Source organism: Homarus americanus, unplaced genomic scaffold (assembly GCF_018991925.1).
Source record: "Homarus americanus isolate GMGI-L3 unplaced genomic scaffold, GMGI_Hamer_2.0 scaffold39155, whole genome shotgun sequence".
Taxonomy (NCBI): Eukaryota; Metazoa; Arthropoda; class Malacostraca; order Decapoda; family Nephropidae; genus Homarus; species Homarus americanus.
Genome location: NW_024737042.1, coordinates 10,451,542 through 10,471,246, shown reverse-complemented (window position 1 = coordinate 10,471,246; position 19,705 = coordinate 10,451,542). Strand labels below are relative to the sequence as shown.

Sequence of the window (19,705 nt, the reverse complement as noted above, 5' to 3'; positions counted from 1 at the left end):
TCTTCACAAGGATTTCATTTCAATCAAGGTCCCATCCTCATATCTGAGAGTCATGACAACAGCGCCTCCACTCATTAATTTTCAGGCATTCTTTACCGATCTTTCCAGGTTTTGCATCCCTTTTAGGGACCCGCTTTTAATTTCATTCATCTGCTCTAGTTTGTGCAATTACTGTATCCCTTCATCCCTAATTGTACAGCCAATCTCAATATTTCTTATTTGTAAATTTTCAGTATTTCTCAGTTGCCAATCTTAGTACAGGTAGGGTACTACTTTGCATTTTCTATCATTAAAAATCACTGAGCATCGCATTCTTCTGTAGCACCACATTTTGAAGGCCTCCTAGCCTTGATATCTGCTGAAAACATCCAGGCTTCTGACCTATAGAATATCATTGACCATATATTGAACTTTAACAGGTCTCTTAAGATTAAAATTTTTTATCTATTTTTCTTGACCTACTGTAGTCCTTTTTAAATATGGTAATTTTTAACAAGATAAGTTATTTTCCAAGTACAAAAATTATTCCACTTGTTAGTTCATTATTGGTTGCAATTATTTTTTGGTGTTTTACATTATCAAAAGCTTTTTTAAAATTCACAAAAACTAGATGCACAAAATTCTTTAACCAACGATATTTTCTCATGTTTCACTTTTTTTCTAAATCCATTAGGTGCTATAACTCATTGCCTATTCTTATTCTTTATTCTGTTAAAAATTATCTTTAATAAAACTTTGCATGCACTTTATTACTAATCAACCATGTTGTTCTAAAATGGATAATGCACTCTGAATCTCCGCTTGGGAACTTCGTGTTTTCCTGTTTCCTTGTGGTTACCAGCATATTCTTGGATCACGCGCACCTACAGTGATTTACTTGCATATATATATATATATATATATATATATATGCTGATAACCACAAGGAAAGAAGAAAACACGAAGTTCCCAAGCGCTTTCGTGTAATTCACATCTTCAGGGGTGAATACAGTCTGTACTCACCCCTGAAGATGTGAATTACACGAAAGCGCTTGGGAACTTCATGTTTTCTTCTTTCCTTGTGGTTATCAGCATATACCTAGATCACGTGCACCTACAGTGATTTACTTGCATATATATATATATATATATATATATATATATATATATATATATATATATATATATATATATATATATATATATATATATATATATATATATATATATATATATATATATCAACGACCTCACCAGCCAGGATTCGAACCCTCGACCTACTGGGTGGGACTAGGGAACGCTACCGACCAACCCACTGACAGGGTTCGAATCCTGGCTGGTGAGGTCGTTGATTATATGTTCAAAGTCCGCGTGTTATATGGACTAAAAATGAAGTGTGTGTGTATATATATATATATATATATATATATATATATATATATATATATATATATATATATATATATATATATATATATATATATATATATATATATATATATATATATATATATATATATATATATATATATATATATATATATATATATATATATATATATATATATATATATATATATATATATATTTATTTATTCACTGGGAAGGTGTCCTCTGTAACAAATAAATTTATCCATTTTAATCAAATATGTGATCCCATTATGTTCAACCCTACAAACCTTCATACCCTCTATTGTTCAATTTGGTCACAGTTACCTCAATACAGTATTTGTTTCCAAAAGTGGTAGCTTAGAAACATCGCTTCTTGTCTGATCAGCAAACTTAGCAATGTTGGGTCTGGTTAGTACTTGGATGGGTGAGTGCCTGGCCCTATGAACACCAGATGCTGCTGGTATAAGGACTCTACTGGAAACAAGCCTCTCATGGTTTTGTCAGCTGTCCTTAGTCAAATTGACTGACTTCTTATTTTAATTCAGTCATTATCATTGTCCAGTTCTACATATTTTGACTAACACATTTAAGTTTGGCCTTAAACAGGGTCTTATTTTTGCTTTTTATATTCCTATGCCAATGTAAGTTTTTTTCAGCCTCACTTCTTTTATCCTTCTGTACATTTCCCAGCAGTTGTCTCCTTCTATCATTCATTTTGTCGCTGACTAGCCGACCCCTCTTCGAATTCCCCAGCTTACGCCTCGTGGTCTAAGGTCGGCATCCAGCGCCGCCTAACAAGGCGGAGGTCAACTATCAAGCCACGCCTACCTCCGCCAAATAAGACCTCACCCCGCCGTTAGGGTGTGACCGTTGCCCTCCAAAAATAAAAAAAATGGTCCTACAAAGCTGTTCAAAGTTTTAGTGTTGTGTATTTATCAAGGAAACACCCCTGTAAATATTCATGGAGATCGGTGCATGTGTGGGGTTATGAGATATTGGTTTACACTCAGGATGGGATGGATAAAGGAAACTCACAATGTGCTCACTGTATACATATTGTATTGGATGTACAATGCAGCTTGTTGCTGGGTAGGTAGCATGGTAATAAGCATTGAGTAGAGAGAGCTGGGTGGTGAGGGTGCCCAGAGGAGGGACACGCGGCTTGAGGGACACCAAGGTCGCTGGTGGGAGCGGGAGCCGCCAGGCTGGCGCGGAGGTGGTGTTGCTTGCTGGTGGCACTGGGTAGAAAAGAGAGTGGTCACAGCGGTGTCAGGCCTTATAAGGCGGGGGAAGGCGTGGGTAGATAGTTGACCCCTGCTCCGTGGGCGGCGCTAGAGGCGTAGGCTGGGGAATTCGGGAAGGTTCGGTGCTTGTAGGGGAGAAATCCACCACAATGTATACTCCCCTTCCCCTCCGGGTGCGGCTGGAGGTTGGCAGAGTTGCGTGCCACATGTGAGGCAGAACGGGCGGTGCATGCCACATGTGGGACATAACGGCGAGGGCATGGATGAGCCGGCCGCTAGGAGGCAGCTCTCAGATACACGAGATCTGTGGTCTAAGGTCAGCATCCAGCGCTGCCTAACAAGGCGGAGGTCAACTATCAAGCCACGCCTACCTCCGCCATATAAGACCTCACCCCGCCGTGACCTCCCTTCTTCTAGCTAAAGCCGCAGCAAGCAACACCTCCTCTGAGCACCCTCACCAACCAGCTCTCTCTACTCCACGCTTGTACCCACGCTGCCACTTCCCAGCACCAAGTTGCATTGTACATCCACTGCAATGTGCTCTCTGTATAAAACAGAGAGCACATTGTGAGTTTCCTTTCTCCAACCCATCCTGATTGTGAACCAATATCCCATAACCCTACAGTAACTCAAAATATGTTGACACTGCTTTTCATATTTTCATGGTGCTCACGTGAATGCTTGTACAGGTATTAGATTACTAAAGCAACAGATACACATTGACAACCGAGTAAAAGGTTACTAAGTAGGAAATAAAAAAAGATAGGAACGAATTACAAGTAATGATTGCTCATACCTCACATTGGTAAAGAATCGACCTACAGAACTCTACTGTACTACATTTTATTTTAAGGACGAGAAAAAATTAAAACCTTGGAAGAAATAGGAAGAAACATGAATAGTATATTTGCCTCTATAAATAAGTGTGAACAGTATAGAACATAATATCAAGTTTTCTACACATTGTCTTGCATAAAAATGGGAAGCTAGTGAAATCTAGATTACAGTGGGAAAAGGATCAGTAGATCTATGACATTACTGGGTGATAGCAAAAAATATAAAACCAGTCATGTCTTCACACACCCTGAACCTATCAAACCCGAGCCAAAGTAGGTGAGGCAATGTGATAGTTTATTTGTTTATTCTCTTATGCACCTTAAGGAGAATTACTCTGTAAAACATAAAAAATCTTATTTTTACATTACCAATGAATAAAACAATTGAATATTACTATATACAGAGAAAAAATTATTTATTCCGATACAGACGTTCTACTGACACACCGTTTATGTTCATCCAACACATTTCACTCATAGGTAACACATGAACTGATGGTTTCATGTGTTCCAGAAAGCACAACTGAATTATATTAAAATCCTTTATATTTATTTATTCTATGTTAATTATATATATTCTATGTTATGGAATATAAAGAATTGTGATATAATGCAAATATTAGGATGAGAATGACAACGTATAAGTTAAAGAATAAATTTTTAGTACTGAACCAGTTATTGTTAATTATTTTTTAATATTTACCATACAATTATTAGGTAAATATTTCTATCATATAAATGGATAATTTCCTTCAAAAAAATACAAAGTTAGGGGAAGTGGTTAACTGTGGCGAGGTAAGAGACCGTCGTCAACAGAGTTGCCAACTTAGCGACTTTGTAGCTAGATCTAGAGCTTTTTGTTTTTTTCTAGCGACACTTTAGAGCGATTTGCGACTTGTCGCACATCTAGAGATATCCACAGAAATCTAGCGACTTTCTGGATACTTTTGGACTGTTCATGAAAACTCAAGTTTTCCTAATTTCGAGCCATAATATATAGCAACGGGGTTACATTTGAACGGGTCGCGGTACAGAAGGAGGGACACGTCTATTTCCTGATCACTTGATGTCAGCCCGTCCATGGCTAATGTTGCCGTGTCGTCATTTATTTGTCTATTACCTTCGCCTTTGTAGCACCTGGGTAACTTACCTCTGTCAGATATGCAATATGAATTTCATTAATACGCTAAATTTTAAAGAATATTAGCAAAACATCTTATAGAATTAATTCTATCAAGCCTGCGTGGTTCCAAACTTGTCATCCGCCTCCACCATGGGTGACCCATAGACTCCATACAGTTGCCCCGACACTGTTCACCCGCTTTGCCAAAAACCATCAAGGAAAGTTTCCGCTTGTTTGCATGCTGTTTATTAATTTGAACCCTTCATAGTCCCAATAGAAAAAGGGTAAGCCACAGTATTCGCAGCGATTTAGGAAGGAATGGCTCAGAGATGACAGATACAAAAATTGGCTTCTGGAGGTGTGTAGTGGAATTCTCCCCTACAAACGCTGTTTGTCGCTGCCTAGCCGACACCACCAATTCCCCAGTGTATGCCTCGTGGTCTAGGTCAACCAGCGCCGCCATACACCACGGAGCGGGGGTCAACTGCTAAGCCACGCCTACCCCCGCTATTTAAGACCTGACCTCGTGGTGATCTGTCTCTCTTTCTACCTACACCAACCAGCCAGCAACACCTCAGCCTGCCTGGCGGTCCTCGCTCCTCCGCCTGCCTGGCGGTCCTCTCTCCCGCTGGCGAGCATGGCGACCCACAAGCTGTCCTTCTCTGAGCGTCCTCACCAACCAGCTCTCTCTACAACACGCTTGTAACCATGCTGCCTTCCCAGCACCAAGCTGCATTGTACATCCAATACAACATGTATATAGAGAGCACATTGTGAGTTTCCTTTCTCCATCCCATCCTGAGTGTGAACCAAACATCCCATACCCCACAAATGGTGACTCCCGGAGATTCGCACTCACACAGGATGGAGGAGAAACTGATCACGCTCCCAGTCTTCAAGCAACATGGAAGACTGGCTTATCCACCCAGAAGCAGCTCTCATCGGCTCTACAGCTACTGTCTCTACACCGCAGGTTAGACATCCTAGAGCAGCTCTGCTACTCTAAGCAGACACCAGCTCCTCTTCCTGCCCTAAGCACCACGTCCTACCGACCCCAGCACACCCGTCCTGCCTCAGACGCCGACCCCGGCCCAGCAGTAACCCCTGCCGCCCTTGATGCGGCCTCTGTTCCTGAGTGCGGACACACACACCCCTCTTTTCTCCCCCAGGTACTCCCTGCTAATGTCCTGCACCCTGCTGCTGTCGTGGACCCAGCTGCTGTCACGAGCCCTCATCCGTTTCTGCTGACGCAGCCCCTGCTCCTGACCCAGGCCCACACACCCCAGCAGGCGCATCTGACGACTCGGTACCTGCCGTGAGGGAAGCACAATATTCATCGCCTCCACACACCCTTATTCTCCCTCTCTACTCCCACAGATATTGTGTATCTAGACAGTTGTCCCCAGCGACCGGCTCATCCACGCCATCGCCGTTGTCTCACATGAGGCACGCACCGCCGTTCTGCCTCACATGTGCTATGCAACCCTGCAGACAACAAGTCTCCTACACAGCCTGGAGGGAAGGGGGAGTATTGTAGTGGAATTCTCCCCTACAAACGCTGTTTGTCGCTGCCTAGCCGACACCACCAATTCCCCAGTGTATGCCTCGTGGTCTAGGTCAACCAGCGCCGCCATACACCACGGAGCGGGGGTCAACTGCTAAGCCACGCCTACCCCCGCTATTTAAGACCTGACCTCGTGGTGATCTGTCTCTCTTTCTACCTACACCAACCAGCCAGCAACACCTCAGCCTGCCTGGCGGTCCTCGCTCCTCCGCCTGCCTGGCGGTCCTCTCTCCCGCTGGCGAGCATGGCGACCCACAAGCTGTCCTTCTCTGAGCGTCCTCACCAACCAGCTCTCTCTACATCACGCTTGTAACCATGCTGCCTTCCCAGCACCAAGCTGCATTGTACATCCAATACAACATGTATATAGAGAGCACATTGTGAGTTTCCTTTCTCCATCCCATCCTGAGTGTGAACCAAACATCCCATACCCCACAGGTGCCAGGAGATAATAAAAAAGGATTTTGTAAATTTTGCAAGTGTACTTTGTCTGCCAAGTTGTGCGACATTGAAAAACACAAAAACACTAAAAAACACAAGAAAGTAGAATAGCCGTTTAGTGCAGAAAGAGACAATTTTACCATTCAAGAAACTTGGTGAAGCAAACAAAGTGGAGGGAACTCTGGCCATGTTTGTAGCTGAACATTGTTCTATTCGTGTGGTAGAACACTTAAGTGAAGTGTGTAAAGTATGTTTTAGTGACAGCAAGGCAGGTAGTGAACTCAAGTTAAAAAGATCAAAGTGTTCTGGGATAATATGCAATATTCTTGCGCCACATTTCACAGAAAATCTGAAAAATGATATTTTTACATAATGCATTTTATTTATACTCCGTCCATTATAGTCGGCATTATGAAAATATTATTTGCATCAAATTACTGAAGGGGGGGAATAATAGCTAGCGACTTTCCATGGAAGATTTAGCGACATTTAGCTACTTTTAGGTACCAGCCTAGCGACATTTGAAAATCCGAGTTGGCAACACTGGTCGTCAACAATCATCAAAACAGACGTGTCATCCCAGAGGGTCGGCCTTGTTGTTAACGCCAAGATGAGTTCTAAAGTTGAAACTTACCTCACAGAAAAAAAGAATTCTTCTCCAACAGAACTCTCAAAGAAGTTCGGAGAGTTAGAAGAATACTACAATAAGAAGTGAGTGAGCAAGATCTCCAGTAGGGTTCAAAATGTTGTCCTCAGTGGTCAGTTTATACCTCCCGGCCCTCACAACCATCACCTTATGAGGATTCCAATAAAAGCATGTGCAGTAATACAGGAAGATACTGGTAAACGCTTACTTAAGTGCTAGCAAAAAAAAATTGCATGAATTTTGCTGTTTTTTTATTGGAGATTTTTGCTTGGGAGAAAACAAGAAACTAATGTTTTCCTTATTTAACCTAACATAACCTGACACCCCCCCCCAGTGGTTATTTAATGTCAGTATTTAACTTATCCTTATTTAACCTAACATAACCTGACACCCCCCCCCTCAGTGGTTATTTAATGTCAGTATTTAACTTATCCTTATTTAACCTAACATAACCTGACACCCCCCCCAGTGGTTATTTAATGTCAGTATTTAACTTATCCTTATTTAACCTCATGTAACGTATTCCCCATAATTTTTTCAAAGTTGGGTCTTGTATTATATAACATGGTAATGCTATTCAGACGACCTGCGCACTATGCACTCCCCCTCCCACGGCTCGCCGACGGTATTATAGAATACATTATAAAAAAGAAACAGTTCCCCAAAAGAGAACACTGTCACTAGCAATTAGCAAATATTATGGTGGAAAAGCAGTGTGTTCCTCCTAGAATCGTTGGCAGCATTAATCTACATGTTAACCAAGATATTTTATACAGTTTAAAGGTTTAGTATTTTTAATTACTAGTAGTGGCTTAGGCCAATATTCAGGTTGTTTTTGTCTTGTTTTGCAGTTTAATAAATACTTCAAATATGTATATAAATTTTGGGTATTCTTGGGTTAATATCCGTCCATTGGCTGTCCGCAGGTTCCCGCCATGTTTATCTGAGGTTATACTCCTCAGAGTCAGTTGTCTCCTTTCATCCTCCTCCTTGTGGGTTGGTTCCTTTCTTTTTGTGTGTTTTGGAGTGTTTTACTCATATTTTACCCCCATTTTTGTGCAAATTTGCTGTTTCTGTTAAAAATGAAAAATTAAAATTTTTTGCAAAGACTGCTAATTTGCACAAGAAATCAAGGTCAGATTGGAGTAAAACACCGAAAAGTGCCACAAAACCTATTCTCGTACCAAAGCCCGAGAACAGCCAATGAACGAATATTTACCTATTCTTGTATATAACGTGTAAAATCACGCATGCCTTTGTTAACAATCAGTGAGTCTGGGAACTTTCAGAAATACAGTACTATAGTACTAGATACTGGTACATTATATAACTAATTATTTATGACCACAGCCGCTGATTTTTCATAGAAAACTTATTTATAAACTCCACAATTTCACTGTGTTTTATAGTGGACACTGTCTTAGTTATAGCAAATGTGTTAAAAGAAGTGTTTATTTAAAGGTTCAAGTTAACCTAACTTTAACCTAACCTAACCTTAAACTAACCTAACCTAGCATAACTTAACACCTGCTGTGGGTGAACTTACTGTTACTGAGATGGAGAGAAGCAGCTGTGAAGTCCTCCATATTAGCCTTTATTATTGATTGTTCAGGTTAAGTAAGTTTGGATAATTTTTGGGGGATAATGTCTGAGAACAGCACTACCACCAAAAGGAGTTGTCTGATTTTGTTCATTTTTTTCACAGATATTCTCATCATTATAGTACAGTATTTTAAAAGAGGCGACAATTTTTTGTTTTAATTACATTGTGGATATTTTGCCGTGACCGGCCTAGTTCCTACTAACACTATTTTACTGTAAGTGCACTCTGATTGGCTAAATACTTTCTGTTAAACTGTTTAATATGACAGGAGACCCCTCCCCCACCCCACTGGCTAGGAGGTTAGGTAGGTTTCTTTGGTTGGTTAAGTCAGGTTCTAGTAAATGTCGCCTTGTTTATAATGATCATTTGTGGAAAAAATGAACAAAATCGAACAACTCCTTCTGGTTAGGTATGTTTACAGCTACACAACGATCAACTCACGGCAAAATGTATGCTAAATGCTGCCAGTCACGATCACATATTGTTTTCGTGTTCTTTGCCGGTAATGGGCGATTAGCCAATCAGAAAGCACACTCAGTAAAATAGCATTAGTAGGAACTTAGCCTGTCACCGCTAAATATCCACTGTCTTAATTACTGTATCAGTATTATTTTTTACCTTTTTTTCTATATGATCATAAATCACCTGCAGGGCATGAAGGATGAGGAAAATTGTGGGGTGAAACCCGGTGAAAAACTGAGGAAATTAATTTACTGTAAATACATGTACTGTACTCCTCTGAGAAACTGCTGAGTCACTGCATGTTTCTCTTTGTTTACAACCGACCTGTTAGCTCCACGCATACTCTCACTTCCATAAAAAAATAAAATTACACCCTGACATTTCAGCAAAGTTGCTTTCATCGGTACCAGATATCAAAATAAGTACTTTCTGTTAAATAAGGCGGGGGAAGACCCCCAAGCTAGGACGTTAGGTAAGGTTAGGTAGGGGTCTTTGGTTGATTAGGTTAGGTTCTAGTAAATGTTGCCTCTTTTAAAATACTTACTGTAATGATAAGAACATCTATGGAAATAATGAATGAACTCAAACAATTCCTTCTGGTTGTAGTGCTGTTCTCTGACATTACCATTTTTGAGTGATGTACAGTATTGACAAAGTGGCTATTACCGCACTTTTTATGTGAGTACGTATGTTGGTTATGGCTGGCGTTTGCTTTTCTGTAATTTCACAGTTACCAGGCTTTATTATGTGATGATAGGTAAGATTAAGTTGACTTTATTTCTATTCATTTTTCTTCTACTTGATGTTATGTTAGGTTGGAAAAGTCATGTATCCTAATATATGAGAGTTGTTTGGTATGGTACCTTATTTTATTTATTTATTTATTTATATTTTTTCCTTTATGGATACCTTAGGTTTGGTAAAAATGTATTCCTCCATTTTTGGGATGTTCTTGAGACAAGGAAAAGTTTTCTTCTTTTAAAAAGTTATTGTACCTAATGTTGCTCGTTAACTTGCACACCTAAATTTTAACTTTTTTAAGTTTTTGGTGATAAGTTAGATTACCTTGGTAATTATGAAACGTGAGAATAACAAACATGAGCTGGCACTGACTATACTGTAACTACTCCTGAAAACAAAAGGGGTAATAGCCACTTTGTTAACTTTCCCAGTGCACTACAGGGGGGGGGCCCCCAAATTTGCAGGGGTTAGGTTCTCAAAATGGCTGTAAATTGTCAAATCCGCAAATAACATTTGCTGACCAGGGGGGGCACATTTTTACTTGTGTACAAAATAAATGTATATTCCCTTTATGTGTTTGCCCTTAGGACAATTATTTCTTTTACCAGTATTGTATATACAGGGGTATGCATGTGTGTGTGTGTAGACACACACACACACAACACATACAAATAAATAATAATGGGAAAATACACTCACAAATAATCAGAGATAAATTTTAAAAAATGTGGCAGTTTACCCTCAAGTCCATGCTTTATTAATAAAGCACGGACTTGAGAGTAGACTCATATTTTTAATAAATTTTGTTCTGATTGTGCATATGTATTGTTTGTATACAGCTGCTCCCCGACTTACGACGGGGTTAGGGACCCAAATCCAGGTCGTAAGTCGAAAATGCTTAAATAATACATAGAAAATCTAAAATGGGTGTCTTTTTCTTCTCAGCACCACAAAACTCTCACTTTTAAGTTTGCCAGCCATTTTAAAGTGAATTACAAACAAAAGTTTTGTCAGTACACAGCGCAATCACTGATGTCGGGACTCGAAAATACGTAATTTGACAAAATTTTGGTACAACTGAGGCGGTCGTAAGTCGAGTAGGTCGTAAGTCAGGGAGTAGTTGTATATGTGTGTGTGTCTACACACACATGTATGTATTTACAATACTGTACAGGTAAAGGAAATTACTGTCTCTAGAACAAATGGCTCCCTGTCCCAGCTGCAAAAATGACAGCAACTTTAAAACTACCCACAGACATTCTTGGGTACATGCAGAGTGTCATCCGTGAATAATAGAAGACCGAGAAATAAAAATCCACAAATTTGGGGGGGGGGCCCCCTATATATAGAATCTGATACACAACCAACTACATCATGATCCAACCAGTTTCACTAGAACATGGTATAAAGAGTAAAAAAGGCTGCAAGAAAGTTTGAGTGAATAGAAAAGTGGCGCTTCCTATGTGAGGAAAAATTTTAGGAAGGGAAAGCACTTGTGACACCTAAGTTACTTCAAGACACTTTAGAGTCCAGTTCAGAGTAACCAGGGTCAGGGGAACACAGTTTCAACTAAATAAACAACAACAAAGAAGCCTTAATTTATTGTGAGAGTATACAGTACTGTAAGGGCATGTGTTTTCCACCGGAGCTAATATGCTAATATGAACACCTACACCACCCTTATCTAACTTACTTCTCTTGTCTTTCGTTCTTACTCTTACTCAGGTCTGTCACATATTCTTTTGGTAGCATGGTCGAGGGTCTAGGCACATGGGTATTGTAATTCTGGTATTAAGTCACTTGGACGGAAATAAAGGTAAAATACTGTGGGAGAAATGATTACACCTAAAATACTCTAAGAACAAATTTATTAATATGAAATCAAAGGGAAAAAAGAGGTATTATTAGTATATAACTATCAGGCTCACCTCCTGGGCTTATTGCAGACTCCGTACTTTCTTCTTTACTTATTTCTTATTTACTTATTTCTTTACTCAACAGTAATTACTTAGATCTTACACTCTTACTGCACACAACCTTACTGGTGTTACATTACATGGCATAGCAGGATTAGTTCCTTGGCCCTACTCACAATACATAGTACATGGCACTCATTGTAGATTCCTGTACTTCTCACACCTACTGGTGGTACGTGGCATTACAGTACAGATACAAGACTTTACTCATCATACACGTTAATACTGAAACCAGCCGATACGTGGGTCCACTTACCCAACATGGGATAATTATTTCCAACTAATTATCCCTAACATACATATTACAACACCCTCTGTTGACATATACTTCCAGGGTGTATCCCAGGGTAGAACACTGAGATTCACGACCGTTGTTGTGGTCGGTGGTAGCCAGACACATGGCGAGTCTGGGGTCTGGCACCAAGAGGCAGTGGAGCGTATTAATCAAGCCGCATCGGTGCCATCGTTTCATATATGGTCCCTGCTGAGTATCTACTGCGTCCGGGGCAGTTGTTGAGTGATGCAAGAATCACAAGGGGATCTGGAGAAACGTTGGAGAGCGTCAGGGGACGCTCGCCCTGCGTGATGCGCGGGTATATATATATATATATCCCTGAGTTGCCGGTGATCGCTACTCACGCAATGACAATAATTACAAACAACTCTAACTGTTACTCATTCAAAGATGACCCTCAGTTGACAAAGGTCTGGCGAATTACTTGAGTTGATTTACACAGACTAATTCAAGATTGAGCTTCCCAGGAGAAAGTGGAATAACAACGCATTGATAACTGTCTTCACAAAGGCGGGGCAACTAGGAGGGAAACACAATTGTAGCGCCTATGGGGAAAAACACGTCTTCAGGGGTTGCTAACCCACTCATGTTTTGTGGTCGTGGAGTTTAATAAGAATCATTAGTTAAATAGACTAGCAGTCAACGTGACCATGACAGTGCTCATGCATTCTCATTTACATTTAACTGTGTTGTGAGAATGTTTTTTTTTTTCAGTGCATTTGCAAAATGCAAAACAGTATTTACCGGTAACTAAGAAGGATTTAATATACAGTATATCAGATCTTTGTACTGTAATATTTTTTTATGTAAAAAAAAGTCAAGTACAGTATACTGCAGGTTTTTCATGCCTAATAAAAAATAATGTAGCTACTGTACTTGGAAATTTACTTATAGTGGACCCCTATCCCCAGATTTTTACAAATTATTGAAGTTCTACTATATTATAAAGTACAGTGTACAATCTACAGAATTTGATATTTATATAAATTTTTCTTTTTCAGATTATGGCACCAGTTGACCTTGGCTCTTCACAAGCTGGTGAAGGAGCCATCTATGCAGCAAGGCACAGAACTTATTAAACTGTACAAGAACTTGATTATAGAGCTTGAAAATAAGTGAGTAAAGAGTACCTGTACACTACTTGCAGTGACACGAAATTTTTAATTTAGTTTGATATTTAGATGTCAGAGTAGAATTTTCTTCCATTATATCCAAGAATTTGTTTTGTACATTAAAAATGGCAAGTTCAAAAGTCCAGAATTTTCATCAGGGAAATATGAGGTCGGAATATAATTATATGTGACTGATGACTTATTCATGGGTTAATGTAGCAACTGTTGGATGTTGAAGGAGAATTCCCAAGAAAATTTAGATTAAAAAAAAATTAATTGGTTGTTTTGAACAATTTTACCAGAACTAAACTACAGTACTGTACTGTAGTTTACTGTAGTTTACTGTTTTCAATTAAATGGCAAGTTGTGTGTCAGTTTCACCCCATGGTGATTTTTGTAGTTTATAATACCTTTCTTTGAGTTAGGATGATTTGTATTGAAAGCTTAATCTTTTTCATTCATGAATTTATCATGTTTTAATTTGCCTACAGGATCAACCCTCTGTCCTTGGCACAGATAGCAGGAGATGTCATTACACAACACACAGACCCCAATGAAGCCATCACATTTGTTGAAAAGGTTGCTCCTAAGGTTGTTGACCACCAAGAAGCAAGAGTTCTTTGTAATGTTCTTATTGCACAGGTTAGTGTAGAGTTGCATTATGTTCCCATACATGATTTTAAGCTCTTGCTTTCACAGACAATTTGATACATTGCATTGGTATTTGTATTGTACATGCATGTGTACTGTACAGTATTGTACATGTGTTTGTTATGATATTGCTGGGTTTCATGTTTAACTTGGCATGTACTACAGGTTGTACCTCTCTAGTCCGGCAACCTCGGGGCCTGACCGGTGCCGGACCATGGAAATTTCCGGACCATGGAAATTCACCCTTTTCCTGGACAGATAGTGACTTGCACTTAAGTTAGCACCACTTTCACTGCTTCGTGGTCTCTTTGAAGACATATTGAAGGGTTAAATGTCGTACAGTAGCTTCTCAAATTTTACGAGTTTTTAATTCACCGTTTTTTATTTGGACACAAAAAAAACACTACATAATTTAAAATTTTGACGGCAGAAACTCGAATTTCGATGGGTTTGAACGGCTCGCCAATGTTCAGACGACGTGCACAATCGTGTAAACAGCTTCATTTCTCTTATGTACAAAAGATTCATTATTGTTTATTACTAAATGTCTTTTTTATTGAATTAATGTTTATGTGTGCAAAATGAGCAATACAATTCATTAATAATACGTAGAATATTAAAACACACGAGGAAATGAGACGGCATTGTTTTCGTTGATAACAAAACCAGTGACTGAGTGGTTCTACTTATAAAACAAGAAAATAAGACCCTGGTTGTAGCTGTAGTAAAATTTATATGGTTGTTTTAAGTAATGTTATTTAATGTTAATAAATAGAACAATAAAAGTAGCAAACCATTAATGTTAAAGAAAAACGTGATACTGCGCGTATGTAAGTGAGCACATGTGAAAACATATCGTCATTACTCTACATAAGAATATGAAAGCAACACTTATTTACTGTTCATATATATTGAAGGGTTAAATGTTGTACTCTGTACTGTATAGACAAACAGAGAGAGAGAGCCGAATTGCCAGATGCAAACAAACCTTAATTTCTCGCGGCTTTGTTGTTGTTGTTTTTTACGGGGATTAGCCCACCCGGGCACAGGTCACTGACCCACATTCGAGCCTGAGGGGCGAAAATGCAATACTCCAGTAATAATAATAATAATTGAGATAAGTAAAAAAAAAAAAACCTGCTTATCTACCTATTGGACAAACTAAAATTGTTCCGGACCACGGGAGTTTCCGTACCACAGAATGCCGGACTAGAGAGGTACAACCTGTACTATATATACAGTTAAACCTTGCTAAGGCGGACGAATTGGGGGGGGGGTGTCCTGTATAAGAGGTTATCCGCCTTGGAGCAAATTCTTAAAAAAAAGACCTCCATTTTAAACAAAAAACAAGTACAATACCAGTATATCCTATTTTTATAAAAGAAATACACGTTTTTTAATATGAATTAATAATAAACGGTAGTGTACACAAAGTGCTGTACACTTACCCAAAAAATGGAAGGCAGACCCAGCTAGACATGCCTCAGACTGCAAGAGGCTTGCAGTCACTCTTGAGTCTGAATGTTTTGAAATTCTATATTCAGCACATATTTGCTTGTGAGAATCACCCTTTTCTAGCTTTTTAATCACCTTTAACTTTTTGTTCACTGATAAGGTTTAAGGCTTAACCTTCTCACCACCCTTACTGACACCAAACACTTTCTTAGGAGCAATGGTTATTGTCTAATTTTTCAATAATAATGAAAAGTATGTTTGCTACATCAGCCTACAGCATAAACACATTATTGGCAATGTCAAATAAGTTTCAAAATAAAGTTCAGCACGTCTGATGGCAATAAAACACAATCGATGGAGCGAGAGAACAGAAGTGATGCTAATTTATGACTGAGCTCGTGACGCATGTCCCTTTGTTTACCAGCGTGGATCAAGAGGACTGTCCTCCTTGCTCCCTTGAAACTTTGGCTTATGGCGGACATGTCATCTTACGACATATTATATCTTACTTTTTAAATTTTATTTATTTATTTATTTATTTTTTTTATATTTCTTTAAATTTTTAATTATTTTTGGGGCAATTAATTTTGTCCTGCTTAAGTGAGGTCTGGCTTAGCGGGGTCTGCCTTGGCGAGATTGTACTGTAGTACAGTATATATATTTGTGTTTACCTGTACAGTACTTTCTTTTAGGGATGTGTGTTTAATCGGACACTCTTCTTGTTTCATGGTATTGACCACTAATGAAAACACTCATGCGATTTGATTTACATAACAATGATTTACAAGAAGTTTTTCAAAAATGTAACCCTTCATAAATCAGGGAATACCTGTTTTATCAAAATAATGGGCCTAGTACATTTTTATTAATGTTTCAGATAACTTTGTCACGATTAGAGGATCAAGTAAGAACAAAAAAAATTCTGGACGAAACGGAGAAAATGCTTGACGAAATTGATGGGGTGACTCCAGTTCATGGAAAGTGAGTTAAATATTAGTACTACCATGTTAACAGTAATCCTAGGTACAGTGATATAGGTTCAGTAAAGTTACTGTATCTCTTTTTCTCGATGCATGCAAAGCCAATGAGCCTCAGGTGTTTGTTGATAACCTCTAGGCTCTTGAGATCTTTTAATGAAGCTGTGTTGAAGGATTGTATGTCTGGCATATAGTTGAGTAGGTTAGTTGTAATATGTAGTGTTGCAGTGTAGGGAGAGTGGGTAACTGTTAGGCCGTGGCCGCACCGAGAGCAGGCAGGCGGGGGCAGGCTGGCGCATTTGAATGGCCGTTCTGGAAGCTGGAAATCGCCGTGGTTGGAGGGAGTTGTCGTGGCAACGTCCATTTTTCTACACTGCTCACGCGCGTGTTCGAGTGGGAAAAGTCATCTACTGACTCTTCCCTGCCTGGACCTGTGCGCTGCCTTAGGCAGGCGGGGTGGTTGTGTCGTGTGGAGTGAAGCATTTGTGTGAGTTGTATAATGTGATGATATTGGTTTAAGAAAAGGTGGTGACCACAACATATATATACACACACACACACGCTAGTATATCGTGCCACAAAGTATATGAAAGAGTGAGTTGCTGGAGATAAGATTCATCAGGGGAGAGAGGACAGTTCCTTTATATCTCAACAGTGTTGTCATTTGTGACCATAGTTAACCAATGTACTACTTCTGCATATATTTTTGTAGTTGAGATGAATTTGCATTCATGTAATGGTGATGGTAAATGATATCATATTTTAAATAATTATTCAATTCCCTTCCACATGGCAGGTTCTATCTCTTGGCGTCAGAATTATATTGCCGCAGTGGGGCTCATTCAGATTACTACAGAGCTGCTCTCCGATACCTTGGTTGCACAGAGGTAGACGACATGGAAACAGAGACCAAGAATAAACAAGCCTTTTACCTTGGACTTGCTGCCCTTTTGGGTGAAGGTATCTACAATTTTGGAGAATTGGTGAGTAAAACATTTATTGAAATGTATTTGTATAAATTTGGACACATAATATTGTGGTAATTCAAGAGCAAAGTAAAAGGACTGTAGAAAAGAACTAAATTTTGATAATTGATAATGAAAACACAAATTTCTTGTAGGATTAATAATTAACAGCAAACATGAAAGTTTGTATTGGCCACCTTTGGTATTTTTTGGTGTATTTATTTATTTATTTTTTATTGAAGTGGTCCAGGCACCTTTACCATGGATGTATCAAGTAGCATACAGAATCAACATATGTTTAATGAAAAAGAATTGCACTTCATCCAAGGAGGTTTTCTCTTTGAAGGTTTCTAATACCAAAGTCGTTCAATTAATTGGTACCATTATATTTGCCAAATATTGATCATATAACAAATCTGTTTCAGCTTGCCCATCCCATTCTAGAAGCACTGAAAGGTTCATCATCGGAATGGTTGTTGGAATTGTTGTTTGCTTTTAACCAAGGTAACATAAGCAAGTTTGAAACCATGAAGCCTCAATGGAGCACTCAGCCAGACCTACTTGCTAAAGAAAACCAACTGAGGGAAAAGATTCGTCTTTTGTGTCTGATGGAGGTACAGTGCAGTACAGTAATTGCTTTTATGTGCTTATTCTAAGTTTTGAAAAATTATCACTTTTGCTTAAGTACTGTATTTATTATTCCTATTCATGACAGATGTCCATTTTCAGTCGGTATTTATATAGAAAATGAATATGGATTTGTTCCAAATTTGAAATAAAAATGGGCATGGCAGTGTACCATAATGCTTTTGGATGTTGTAGTCCCTGGTAGAAGAATAAGGAATTAATTTTGTCAGACATGAGCATCTGTGTAGAAATGATGAATTGCCAATGTTTCGACCAATTTGCTTGAGTTTTGATGCACATAATCTTCAGTACAGTGAGACGTTTTGTTACACATATTTTAGATGTACTGTACTTCCAAATATTTTCGTTATCCCACTTTCATGTTTTATTATAGATGACATTCCAACGTAAGGCTTGGGACCGTCAGCTGACATTTGCAGAGATTGCCCAGGAAACAGGCCTTCCAGAAAACCAAGTAGAAGTGATGGTGATGCGTGCCCTGTCACTTGGCCTCGTCCGTGGCACGATTGATCAAGTGGACAACAAAGTTAATATAACTTGGGTTCAGCCGAGGGTCCTCGACAAGAAACAGGTTAGTGATAAGAATACAGTACCGGTACCATGATTTAAAAAAATTATTAGTTTTAAGAAATCAAGTGTAAGGTGGTAAAAATAACTATTGAATAATCAAATATCTGTAGCACTATTCTCTCTAGAAGTATTAGACATATTCTATTCTTTTTGATGGGTGTAGCCAGATTTAATAAAAAATATATATATAAAAATTATTGAAAATCTCAAAGGAAACTGCAGACAAAAGGGATGGTGAACAAATGTAGAGGGGAGGCTATTGTGAAGAGTTGTGGTATATTAAATAAGGATGGAATTATTAGATGTGGATTGCATAAATTAGTTAAAAATGGAAAGGTTTAGGTAATAGTGCAAGGGTAATTGATATAATTTTATTTTCATCAGCTGGCATCAATGATGGAAAGATTGACGGACTGGTGCAAAGACGTCAGCAGCATGCAGAATCTTCTACAAGACCAAGCCAGCACCATCCTTACATTATAGTTGTACAGCTCACAAATGGAAAATATTATTACAGTACTGTAAAGAGTTTTGTGTATATTTTTACTTTAATGTGCATTGTACTTGCAAGTTTGTAATATTTGGAACATAATTATATATTTTGTTTTAATTGACATGGTTGCTTATTTATTTATAATAATGGTACTGTACTGCTGAAACAGAAAGTTGTATAAGGATATTAGGAATTGTAAGTTAACATAATTGATTTTGGAAGATAAATTTATTTTGTGTATCATGTACACTGTCAATTAATGAATAAACATAAATAAATCGTTTTTGCTAATTGGATATTTAATTGGGTGAACTGGTTTGCACAAGAACAGTTTGTGAAGAGGTTTTAGGAAATTTTACCATGAAGAGAAACTGGCTTTACCATTTAAACATTACTTTTCACTTTTCAGATAAATTCATATGCCCCCCCAAAAATCTGACCTATTACCTTGCATTTTAGGTTAGTCAAAGTTTAGATTTAAAACAAAGGTACTGTACTCCTCAACATGCTGGTTATGGATCTGGGTTCAATT

General features: G+C 38.6%; 1 protein-coding gene across 1 annotated transcript; it reads left to right on the top strand.

Moving 5' to 3' along the window:
* The first annotated feature begins 7,120 nt into the window (after positions 1-7,120).
* LOC121872704 (26S proteasome non-ATPase regulatory subunit 13-like) lies at positions 7,121-19,464 on the top strand. Its single transcript, XM_042375704.1, has 8 exons — positions 7,121-7,290; positions 13,304-13,417; positions 13,906-14,056; positions 16,398-16,501; positions 17,294-17,480; positions 17,888-18,076; positions 18,484-18,681; positions 19,065-19,464. Exons 1-8 carry the CDS (start codon positions 7,190-7,192, stop codon positions 19,161-19,163), a joined length of 1,143 nt encoding a protein of 380 aa, XP_042231638.1. The 5' UTR covers positions 7,121-7,189; the 3' UTR covers positions 19,164-19,464.
* Positions 19,465-19,705: the final 241 nt, after the last annotated feature.